We start from the raw sequence: 12500 nt of genomic DNA on the forward strand, positions 1-12500 counted from the left end.
GAAAATGAATTGAAAATGGGCATTAATTAAACTAATTCAGTAAATCAGTTCTACTCTAACATTTGAAGACATCAAATACACATTTATTTTCTTTCCAAAACATGTCAAAACATTTGGATGTGCATTTCTGCCAAATACAGTAGCCTATTCGAAATTCGATGGCCACTATTGGAATGTTATTCGAAAATCCGAAAAAAAGACGTGCGTTTGCTAACTGAGGGATTTCCACTGTCATCCCTTGAAACGTGTAGCCTAAATTCCGCCGACGTATCATAAAGAGTTCAATACTTATTTACAGTGGCCTTCCATCTACAGCACCAGGGGGGAGCAATAGCTAGAAAATGCTGTCGAGTGTACACCTCTGAACGTCCAGCAGCACGTTCACTGGAAGAGGAGTCTGTGCGTCTGTGACAAGAAATATTTATCATTCCCTTCCCCTCCTTCCATTCTCGTGGCACGGCAAAGTAAACCCCACTGAACAGCTGTTCGCTAGTTGGGCTGCATTAGAACTAGTTAGCAATTGACATTGTTGACAGACAGTATCCCGATTCGCACGGCTACAGGGGGTGGCTTTTACCAAGTTTGTTTTACAAATCTGAAGCAACGCCATATGAAACGAACCCCAAATAGTTGCAGATTATAGTAAGCCAGATACAATCGCCTCAGCTAAGAGTGCTCAGCTAGTTTACTTCGCTTGTTAGCTTATCATTATTAGCGAGATATTGAAATAACCTGCCATTGTTGACACTGACTGACAGCTACAAGTAGCTTACCTTGCAGAAGTTTACGCTGGCCAAATCAGACGCAAATTGATGTGACATTATTCCCGAACAGTTACAGATGACAGTCCATGTTTACAAAACCATCACCAATTGCAGATTTACAGTGTCAGCGATTTATTTATGAATGCCCAATGCCCATTCCCGAAATGCACGAGATGCGTGGCTTCTCCCTGGCTGTGTGTGTGTCGTGTCGGCGGGGGGCGGGACGCTTTCAGACACACTCGCCTTACGAGTTGGAAATTAAAGATGAGCATGGTATCTAGACCTACCAGAGAAGTTAGAATACAGGGGAGCTACTGGGTTAATTTAATGTAACCCTGCAGTACTTTTCATTTGTCACTTAACACTGCCAGGGAGGCCAACACAGATTTTTTTTTTACTGGCTGGATTTTTTTTATTCGACAGGACTATTCTAAATTCGAAAGGAAAACGAATATTTGAACATTCGAATATTCGTGCACATCCATAAATAAACCATTATTTCAGCAATATTCAAAAATAGTGAAAAAACTAACTTTTGATCACTTTTGACTGAACTGTAATATTCGGTTTCGGTTTCGGTATTCGGCCAAGTGATTCATTATTTTTCGGTTTCGGTTTCGGCCACAAATTTTCATTTCGGTGCACCTCCAGGAATATTTAGTCTGTGGGGTCCAAGCAGTTCACGTCCCAATGCACACATGCTGCATTCACTGTAGGTGCAAACCTCATTCGAGAGGGATATCCACTGCGAAGTCTGTTGCGTGGGAATAGTTTAACATCAAATCTGCATACATCTATACCAGCTGTGTGCTGCGCTGGCCGACAGTCCCTTGTGGCGGTTCAGTTCTTGGCGGTGAAATGTCACAGCCTCTTGTGAGCATGTGGTGAGCATTGAGCCTGGCTCTCTTCCGCGCCAAAGCGACCCGTCGGGACTTTCCTGTGGGAAGCCAGGCAGGAACGGGCAATCTGAGGGCGACAGCTGAGGACGGGCTTATGGTGCAGAATCTCAACACAGACTGCACCACTGCCAGATAGCGCAAACTTTTTTCTGTTTTGTCAGCCTTTTTGACACACAGGCTCATGTACACACAAGCATGGCACGAACGTACACACACACACCACACACACACACACACACACACACACACACACACACACACACACACACACACACACACACACACACACACACACACACACACACACACACACACACTCTGAGTGGTAGGGCTGGGAAGCAGACATACTGAACAGAATGTTGTGTTTCGTGACACAGACTTCCATACATGCATTTGCATATATCTTGCATGTGTGGCAACTGTTTATTTAGGTGGTTGGTGACATGGCTGGCATGCATGTGTTTGGTTGGTAGTAGCCAAATATGGTCGTGGTGACAAAATGACAGAAACTGTGGAGTCCTTTTCCTGTGCACTCCTTTTACAGCTCCAGGCCACTTTATTAGAATATTATGAAAAAGTTGATTTATTTCCATAATTCCATCAATAATGTTAAATTGTCATGGATTGTAGATTCATGGCCCAGTTGTTTATTCCAATCATTCATTTTTTTCTTTTTACATATTTTGGCCTTCCAGCTCAAAAAACCCATGAATTGGGGAATTCGCATCATTAGAATATTGTAATAAAATCACAATTTTCTTCATCAGAATTCGTCTCACATCAGTGCACATCAAATCAGTTGAAATTTGGTACTTTCTACATAACATGCAATGTTCAATGCTTGGTTAGGACTCTCTCTGTCTTAATAACGGCCATGATGCGTTTAACATTGAAGTCAATGGCAGAAACAGTGCATGGGAGTAATGGAAGCCCAGATATCCTTGATGCTTTGCCGTCAGCTGTTCCTGTTTGTTGACCTGGTGTCCCACACTTCACTCTTCAATATACCCGTAGATATCCATGCTACGTTTTGGTGTTAACTCACCAGTTTAATTCTAACTCACCAGAAATAAAACCCCATTCATTTTCAATGGGGTTTCATTTCTGGCGATTTAGAATTAAACTGGTGAGTTAGTGCCAAAACGTGACATGGAAATCTACAGGGTATATTGAAGAGTGAAGTGTGGGACACCAGGTCAACAAACAAGAACAGCTGACAGCAAAGCATCAAGGATATCTGGGCTTCCATAACTCCCATGCACTGTTTCTGCCATTGACTGCAATGTTAAACGCATCATGGCCGTTATTAAGACAGAGAGAGTCCTAACCAAGTATTGAACATTGCATGTTATGTAGAAAGTACCAAATTTCAACTGATTTGATGTGACCCGAATTTTGGTGAAGAAAATTGTGATTTTATTACAATATTCTAATGATGCGAATTCCCCAATTCATGGGTTTTTTGAGCTGGAAGACCAAAATATGTAAAAATAAACAATTTAATGATTGGAATAGTTAAAAAACTGGGCCTTGAATCTATAATCCATGACAGTTTAACATTATTGATGGAATTATGGAAATAATCAACTTTTTCATGCTATTCTAATAAAGTGACCTGGAGCTGTATGTGTCAAACTGTTCAGAAATACTGGTATGTCATACTCCAATTGTTAATCGATAGTTTGTCATTACTTGAGAAGACTGGAGACTTTCCAAGGACACAGTACTGCTCTACGAAGGCAAAGTGCAGTAACTACATATTTTGTCAAAATTGAGTTAATTGAGAAAATAGCCTTCACATCACGACATGTATTTTGTGACAAACCCTTATGGACCAAATGTGTCGTAAAGGTGTCCCAAATGTTTTAGAGATATTGCTGTGTCAAATTTGCAGTAACTAACTACAATATCCTAGATAATGCTGCTATGTCATATTTGCAGTAACTACAATATCAAACCATTATACAATAATTTGCCAGTGTGTAGCCCTGTTTACAGGGATATGCTGTTATTCATCTGTTTACACATTATAAGACTGATGGTTGGCTCCACTGGCTGGTGACTTGTTGGATTGTTCTGTGATGGTGCCACACAAGTCTATCTTGGTGGTTGTGCTATAGTTGGCGTGTTTTCATATGGTCAGACATGTTTTCACCCTTTCCTGCGTGACCTTTGTTGTAGAGTTCTCAACGGGCCTGAAAATGTCAACCCGACCCTACCCGGCCCGTGGCTTTTAAAGCCCGAGCCCGATGTTACCCGACACATCACTGGAATTATCTAACCGAACCCGGCCCGAGGCCCGAAGTCGGGGGTCGAGTTTCCCCACGTTATCCTATGGAGAATGACGGGTTGTGGTGGGTCTTTAAGGGCACTTATGTGCAGTAAATGAGTGAAAAGATATTTTCCACAATAGAAACATAATATAAAATGGGGAAACTTACGTTCTTGCTATTTTAGCAGAATCATCCACAGCGCGATTTCAATAACCGCCTCATGCTTCACGGCAACAACAATCTGTCCACCTTTTGTTTTGACTTCTAAATGTAGGCTTACTACATTTCCATCCCGAGTGTCTGATTAAATGTAGGCTACGTGAAGTTGCCCCTCCCTCCTTGTTTGTTCATATGCGCGGATGAGATGGAAAGCCTGGCTGTGCCAAACATTGTTTAAAAGTTTCATCAAATTTTGGTCGGCACACAAGGTTTTGGACATAGCCTACTAATTTCTAGTGGCACCTGGGCTACGGTTGATGCATGGATTAAAAAAAGACAGATAGCCTAGGTGAGAGGATGAGATCTTCCTCGGCTGGCGAGCGCTCCCATGTGTGTGCGCGCCTTTCCTTCCCGACAGTTGCTTACAAGTCGAAAACAGCACGAAAACGGCAAAGACAATGTGATATTTCATTCAAATAGGGCCAACACGCTCCAAATAAAACATTGGCTGGGGTTTTTTTCAACCAGACCGAAGCGCGAGCAGACTGTCAGTGTGAAAAGTCAAGTCTACCGGAAAAATAGCCGTCTTCGCTGCCGCTCGCTTACCATCGGTGCACGAGCCACTTAAATAGTGAAGTGGCATATCGCAACAGCACATGCGGATTAGCCAAATTATATGCAACAAAGTCGCCAACAAAGCGTGGATTTAATGTTTAATACGCATATGCCAACGTTGTGTGAATACGGGGAAAGGATAGCCTAATTGGAAAGCCATGTCCTTTCCATAGAAGACCGCTTCGGCTTCGTTTCTCCTCATAAGCATAATTTCCATGCACTGCATTTGCTGAGACTACTAAGCATAAAGTTAGCGATCAAACTAAAAATATTGGTTGTTGTCATTACAGTATTAAATAGGCTATGCTGTTGTTTAAAATAGCCATTGGATCGCCAACCGTCCCTTGTATTAAGAAACAAAAGTATGGTTCCATGAGCTGACATGGGACTCAATATCGTTAAAATTGCATCTAAGATTTTTTTTCCCCGTTTTTATTCGTTTGCGTAATTGTAGCCAGTGTAGTTTTTCTGTGCGTTCAGGGACCTCTGTCCAACTCATCATCGCTGTGATGTCATGTTTGTTTTGCATTCCGGTACCTTGTGATTTACAAATTAAGCACTGCGCGCAACGTTGCATGCAGCAGCCTGCCAGACCTTCGTTACGCAGGCCTACATATATTTAGATAGATAGGCCTAGCTTTACTGACCCATCAAGGGGAAATTCGCCATGATTCACGGTAAACAGCAGAACTGATTTTTTTTTTTCACTGGGCGGAAAAGATTGAGCCCGCGGACCGAACCGACCCGAGCCATATGCTTATATTTTCGACCCGAACCCGGCCCGAACCCAAGGGGCCCGTCGGGTTTGTCGGGCTGACCAGACCCGTTGAGAACTCTGCTTTGTTGGTCTGGCATGATCTCCATGTGTTGACATGTTTTCTGATCTCACACGCACCCAAATCCACACACCGGGTGGCATTTAGTCTCAAGGTCTGACATGATTCCGTGTTTGTATACTTTTCCGAGTGTCCACTGATGGTCTGACATGCTCTCCGTGTGTGTATTTGCAGCTACACGTCGGACCTGTTCTATGAGGGCAAGCTGATGGCCAGCGGTAAGCAGCCCCCGCATAAGGACTTCTACCCCCTCACCTTCTTCACGGCCCGCGGGGAGGACGTCCAGGAGAAGAACAGCACCGCATACTACAACAACGCAGAGGTGAGAGACGGCCATCAACACACACTCACACACACACGCGCGCAGGCACGCACGCACGCACGCACGCACACACTTTGATTCTCACTCTGTAAATGGTGTGATTCAGACTGCCCTCCTGCTTTCCGACACTTATTTAGGTGACTCTTCACACCCATGTGCCCATGTCAAGGATGTCGCCATTTTTGTTCACGAAGGTCCAGGAAGGTGACACAGATTGTGTACACACTATATCTTAGCTTCATAGTGCTATCAAGATGTCAAAGCAGATCATTTACCAGCGCCATGTTTACAGCCATTTTGCTCACACAAACCGAGCGTGAGGATCCTGGCGAACGGCCTCTAAATACAGTTGTGCTCAAAATATTAGCAGTGTCTCTACAAAGGTGAGTAAATGTCTAGAGTAGATTGTACTTTCATGAGCAAAAATGCATTGGGGACACTGCACATTCATTGCGCATTCTATTTCAAAGCAAGAAAAGAAAGTAATTCTATTTTATAATATTGATATACAATATAAAGTGAAGAAATGCAATTTAAAAAAAAAATATCCAAGCTATTATTGTGAGCACAACTGTTAATCAGATTTTTAGATGCCACCACTGCTGTCACTTGTCTCTATAACAGCAACCTTAGATACAATGTCACCAAGCATGACCCAGTCCAAACCAAATGATCATTCATCAAAAACAGTCCGTCAAAACGGCCTAGGTCTGAACATGGCCCATTGAAGCGTTCTGGCTTTTCTCCACTCATGTGGGATCTGTTCAGCCCAATAGATTGAGAAAAGCCATTAATCCATGTCGCACCATGTGTTTCCTCGGTTCTCCAAGCTTGACTGTTTTGTGATGGCACTCTGAGCCTTGTCCTCTCCAGGTTAAGACAGCCTCAGCCTTGCCCTCTCTAGGTTAGGACTCAGAGTGCTGCTGCTGTGGTACAGTTGAGCTCAGCATCCTCCTCCTCCTCCTGCTGCTGCTGCTGTTGTTATTGTTGAGTGCAAGAGGCTGCAAATATTGAGGAGGGTGGCTTTCATCTGGAGCCTTTTACTGCTCCTCAGGGGGTGGTGGGGGAGCTGGTAATGATGAGGATTATGCAGCGGCTCTACTGAGGGAGAGGAGGAGGTGGGGTGGAGGGAGGAGGCGATGGGCATGTTTGTGACCACAGAAACCCCAAATCAAGAGGCTTGATATGCAACGCAAGGCAGGGGTGTTGAGTCACACACACACACACACACACACACACACACACACACACACACACACACACACACACACACACACACACACAAACACACACCATGCTGTGGTGGCAGCGGGCTAAGGGACGCCCACTCAAATGACAAGCACTCATGAATAAATCACACACACACACTTGACTTGAAAGGGTATGGGTGAGACACGGCTAAACTATGAGTCACAGTAAATTTGACCACACACACACACACATACACACTGAGCAAGTAAGTCGCTGCAGGTAAAATGAATTGAAGTCTTGTGGTATTCAGCCAGTGTGTAGCGGCTGACAGCTAGCGTGTGTGTGCGTGCGTGCTCCCAGTGGGAGACTTGGCCCTCATCAGCATCCATTGTTTGAGGCAGTAAAACACTATATGCATTTAGCTCTTGACAAACCTACTGCACTGCTGACTAACAGTGCGGGCTGAAACTACTTCAGAGTGTGAGTCTGAGTGTGTAATGACACACAACATTCTTAGCTTTTTAACACACACATTCCCCACATACACACTTCCTTTGTGTGTGTGTGTGTGTTTGTGTGTGTGTGTGTGTGTGTGTGTGTGTGTGTGTGTACAAGTCGTCTACACAGTGTTGCTTCGCCCCCTCCTTTTGCCTAATCGGCAGTACAGTTCACACTGTGCTTACTGTATATTACAGTGTTTTGTCAACCATAACTTACACCTGTAAAAAGGTGAAGATGAAGTATTGTCACTTGTCAGGATAAAGCGCGGAGCTGTCAGACAGACAAGAAGATTACACAGTAGATGCTGCACTTTCTTTTATAAATAACTGGTATTTTTTCTGCATCAGCTGTCTGCTATTGATATCTTTGTGAGTGGGATGCCGATATGTCTACCGGAGTTGAGTCTCTCTGTGTGCTGTTGTGAGAGTAGGAAAGTGTTCGTGTGTGTGTGTGTGTGTGTGTGTGTGTGTGTGCGTGTGTGCGTGCGTGCGTGCGTGCGTGCGTGCGTGTGTGTGTGTGTGCGTGCGCGCGCTGATGTTGACTGGTAATGGCGTGTGTGTTTGTGTGTGGACCTGAATGCATGTGTTTGTGTTCGTGTGTTTTTGAGTGTTGGTGTTTGAGATCTTGAAGTGGATGGAGCGGTAAGTGTGTGTGTTTGTGTGTGGATCTGAATGTATGTGTGTTTTTGAGTGTTGGTGTTTGAGATCTTGAGTGGATGGAGTGGTAAGTGTGTGTGTGTTTCAGGTGCAACTCATCATGCAACTGTGTATCTCTAACCAAAGGCGTGTGTGTTTGATTGTGTGTCCCCAGGTGTTTGAGATCGTGGAGCGCGTGGAGGAGATGCGACGCAAGTGGCCGGTGGCGTGGGGCAAGCTGGACGAGGGCAGCATCGGGGTGGTGTCGCCCTACGCCGACCAGGTCTTCCGCATCCGCGCGGAGCTACGCAAGAAGAGGATGCACGAGGTCAGCGTGGAGAGGGTGCTCAACGTGCAGGGTAAGAACATGCGCACACCTGGGGGGGGGTATGCTAAGAACATGGTTGAGTGATAAACCAGGCTACTTAGTTAACTCATTGGCTGCCTTCGACGTCGCTATGACGTCATTTCGAATAGTGACGCCCCCTGCCTTCGACGTCGTTCGCCGATAATTGCGTTTTTTTACAGCCAGGCCTCGAGGACGGTCTGACCTATCTTCTGTATAAATTTCAAGCCTCTAGGCATTTTCTAACTGTTCCTGTAGGTGGCAGAAGTGTCCTTAGGAACAGTCAAGGAAGGCCTTTAGTTCAGTACAAGAGAACATGTCAAGACAAAAACACCCCTTTTTTACTATTATAATATAATCTCAAAAGTAGCATAGCAAAATCATTTTTGAAAGTAAAGCACCTGTGACAGTAGTCTACTTTCTTGCCCTCTGATTATAACACAGGTAGGCTACTGATTTTAGTGTCAGAGCCTGACCAAAAAAAACCTTCCTCTCATGACCAAAATACAACCCCCTGTTGCTATCTAGCTAGAAGGCATTGTACCTAGCTTTCCAAAAATACACCATGAGATGATCTGTGTGGCAACCTTTCATTTTGGATAATGTGATCAGTCTACACAACATCAGGATGATGCTTACAAAATATCATCTAACAGGAGAATGCACGGGACTAGTGGTGATGTGTCACCTCAGTTGGGAAATGTTTGGCTATAAAGTTTGCTACGCTAGCTAGCTAGCTAGCACGAAATCGCTAACAACTTACAACTAAGCCTAAATAAAAGATCTTTGGTAAGTCAACTATTTTTACTCATTCTACAGTTATATTTATGGATCTGTATAGTATGATCAGCTTACTGTATCATCAAACAAGACAGGGGGGGTTGCAGATTCTTGGAACAGAGTAGACTTTGTGTCTGGTCAGATGCTTTCAGCTCACATGAGAAAGCATTGCACTTAGCCTCAGACCAGCTAGCCTTCACCACTCCAATCGGCTTGTGAAATGTTGGATATGTGATCAGTACTTTATCAAAAGAAAATTCATTGAACAATATATGACAAGATCACTATAGCAGAACCATGATGACAGTACTCATTATTTTCTGCAAATTGTCCGCTCTGCCAAAGAAGCTGCAGTAAGCTACGCTAAGCGGAGCTGCCTGCCTACCTGCCTCCCTCCCCCACAAGACACAACACGGTACTATGGAGGAAATAAACCAGCTGTGATTCGTTCTCCAACGAGGGGAGAGAGAGAGAGCACAATGAGAGGGAGAGGGAGGGTGTTCCCGGAGTTAGAGGCACCTGCTGTCATGATCCATTCTGCGCGCCAGCAACTAAACCAAAACACCCTTGTTTTCGAGTCCACCCCCGTTATATTTCAGTATATTAGGTTGAAAAGGTCATACAAACGATCTTTTGTTCAGGCTACAGATGACAGAAGACTCTGTAATAGCATCTGATAGGTTTGGAGTTGTTAGGACGATGCCATTATGGGCAAAAACGTTTGCAGTTATAGTTCTACTTCAAATGGCGTTTTCTCAGCTTTTTGGCTAGAAAGCAGCATTTTGGCGAATTCCACTTAATTTCAACAGATGATTATGAAAGAACGGAAAGGGGTAGAGAGACACCGTTTTTTTTCTGATGACAGATGAGCGTCTAATCTGTGTTTTGATAGGTATGGTGTTGACATAGACACAGAACTCAATTTTCTGTGAGCCTCCAAAAAACGCCCAAAATGCTGAAAAATCTCTGGCACTCCGATGTACTCTTTTATGAAAATGGCTGGCAGCCAATGAGTTAACCAACCAGGAATGGTGAAACTGCTAATAAATGCCTACATGTATTATTTAACAAGGGAAATGAGGGCTGTAGGTTCTTAGAATTCCCAAATCCTCTCACATGTTTGATAACAAATGCATATGGACCAGTGGCTCTCAACCTTTTTTGAATAAACAGCCCTTTGTCATCATAAGCCTCCCAACCTGTTCCTGAGCACAGTGTATAGATACCGGACTAGCAAAACCTCTTTGCTTTGATGTGAATGTAAAATATTGCACTCCTTCTTGTGCGCCTACTAAACTCTACCCCTTTCCCCATGTGTGCCCTCTGCTCTGTACAGGTAAGCAGTTCCGGGTGCTGTTCCTGAGCACGGTGCGGACGCGCCACACCTGCAAGCACAAGCAGACGGCCATCAAGCGCAAGGAGCAGCTGGTGGAGGACTCCACTGAGGACCTGGACTACGGCTTCCTGTCCAACTACAAGCTGCTCAACACCGCCATCACCCGCGCGCAGTCCCTGGTGGCCGTGGTGGGAGACCCCATAGCGCTCTGCTCCGTGGGACGCTGCAGGTGAGACTCAGCCAGGCTCGCTTGCATAATGGTCAGACCACATTCATTTCAACTTGTTATTCTCAGCCGTCACTTCCAGTGAGGGCACAGTGCATAGTGCTCAATGTTTTCCACGACACTATGCACTGAAGACCACTGGGCACTGACCATTAGTGCACTGACACAAGTGTGTGGATTGAGACATAGGGTGTAACTGTAGACCTTCTGTGGTGCAGGCTGTAGCCGGGCTGTGATGCAGCCTCTACAAACGGCCCTGTTTCTAAACTAACTGTTGGCTACCAAAGTTCTCTATGCCTCATTTTACAAGTCAACAACCCCGCGACACTACAGAATGAAGTTTTGGGCAACTTTCAGCCTCGTAAATGGGTGGAAAGGAGAGATTTATAACGATGGCTAAATCTATACCCTGGTGAACCACAGCAAAAGCCAAATGTTAGCATTAGCGCTGGATTTCTCAATGCAAGGCACGAATGGGGTTTCAGGTATGTGCCCAGACTTAGCCCTCAGTATCATGTTTAACACCATTTAAGCCATTTTACACCGAATTTCCCCTTTAAGTATGTCTGTGAAGGTTCTCATATACCCAGGTCATACTGTCCTTAAAGAAGAAATGAAACGAATATTCATCTATTATTCACATTAAATATTGGGCCTATTTCTAAAACATCAATCCAACTTTAAATAATTTTTCCGGACATAACTTGTTGAAACGGCAACTTAAAACCGTGCCTTTGGTGCGACAATATTTACAGGGGCGTGACGTCATGCGGTTGACACCCTCTTTTTGCGAGTATGGTTGGCTGCGGAAATATCATACATTTGAAGGACCCATATCTCATAAAGGAACCAACATTAAGATACAAATATCGACATGTCGAAAGAACACACCTCTAACATTATGTGACAAAAACTCACGTTGAATATAAGCCTCACAAATAAGCGAGTAGACTTTTCTTTGATGATGCACCATCATATGCCATATGGGTTGGAAAGATATGCCATATTCGGCACAGGATCGACGGGCACAAAACAGCACCGCGCTCCTACTAGGCTACACGAAGGCTACACGCTGATCATTATTAAGATATTATCAATCATATGACACTATTAGTGTAGGCTGTATGTGCTGTGGTAAACTGGAAAATATGGGAGCATGTTAGGGTGCCAGCCAGCTGCCGGTTTCTCAGATCATGTGACATTCCGCGCTGTCTTTGACAGGTTGAAACCGAAGTGGCACTTTGAAAGCCAGCTTTAAAATCTTATTAAACAATGGCGTTATCTCAATTATTATGCCGACAACTTATCGATCAACCAGCGCGGCATACTTGTTTTTTTGTTTATGGCAACGTGACAAGGGGGGGACGATGCTTTGGCTGCTGCACTCTGTCTTTGACATGTTGAAACCTAGCGAAATTGCACTATCAGCTACTTTAAAAACGTATGCTTAAGTAGCTCAATAGCATGGTTTTAATGTAATCTTAATAAACAATGGCGTTATACCCATCATTATGCGACAATTTGGAAGTCGGTAGGTATATTTTGACACAGATGTTCGTGCTTAGGGGCTGTTGTTTCATAACACAAGAACTGCACGACCGCCGGCCATGGATAGAG

At 44.3% G+C, this 12500-nt stretch overlaps 1 protein-coding gene across 3 annotated transcripts in view; it reads left to right on the forward strand.

The window, feature by feature from the left end:
- The window catches only part of helz (helicase with zinc finger), a 70568-nt gene that overhangs the window by 39415 nt on the left and 18653 nt on the right, over nucleotides 1–12500 (forward strand). For all 3 annotated transcript variants that reach the window (XM_063191391.1, XM_063191375.1, XM_063191382.1), the window contains exons 19-21: nucleotides 5721–5868; nucleotides 8371–8554; nucleotides 10658–10886. In XM_063191391.1, the coding sequence (XP_063047461.1) occupies nucleotides 5721–5868; nucleotides 8371–8554; nucleotides 10658–10886 (561 nt within the window). The remainder of the gene's footprint in view (nucleotides 1–5720; nucleotides 5869–8370; nucleotides 8555–10657; nucleotides 10887–12500) is intronic.

This window comes from Engraulis encrasicolus, chromosome 2, assembly GCF_034702125.1.
Source record: "Engraulis encrasicolus isolate BLACKSEA-1 chromosome 2, IST_EnEncr_1.0, whole genome shotgun sequence".
NCBI classification, from domain to species: domain Eukaryota; kingdom Metazoa; phylum Chordata; class Actinopteri; order Clupeiformes; family Engraulidae; genus Engraulis; species Engraulis encrasicolus.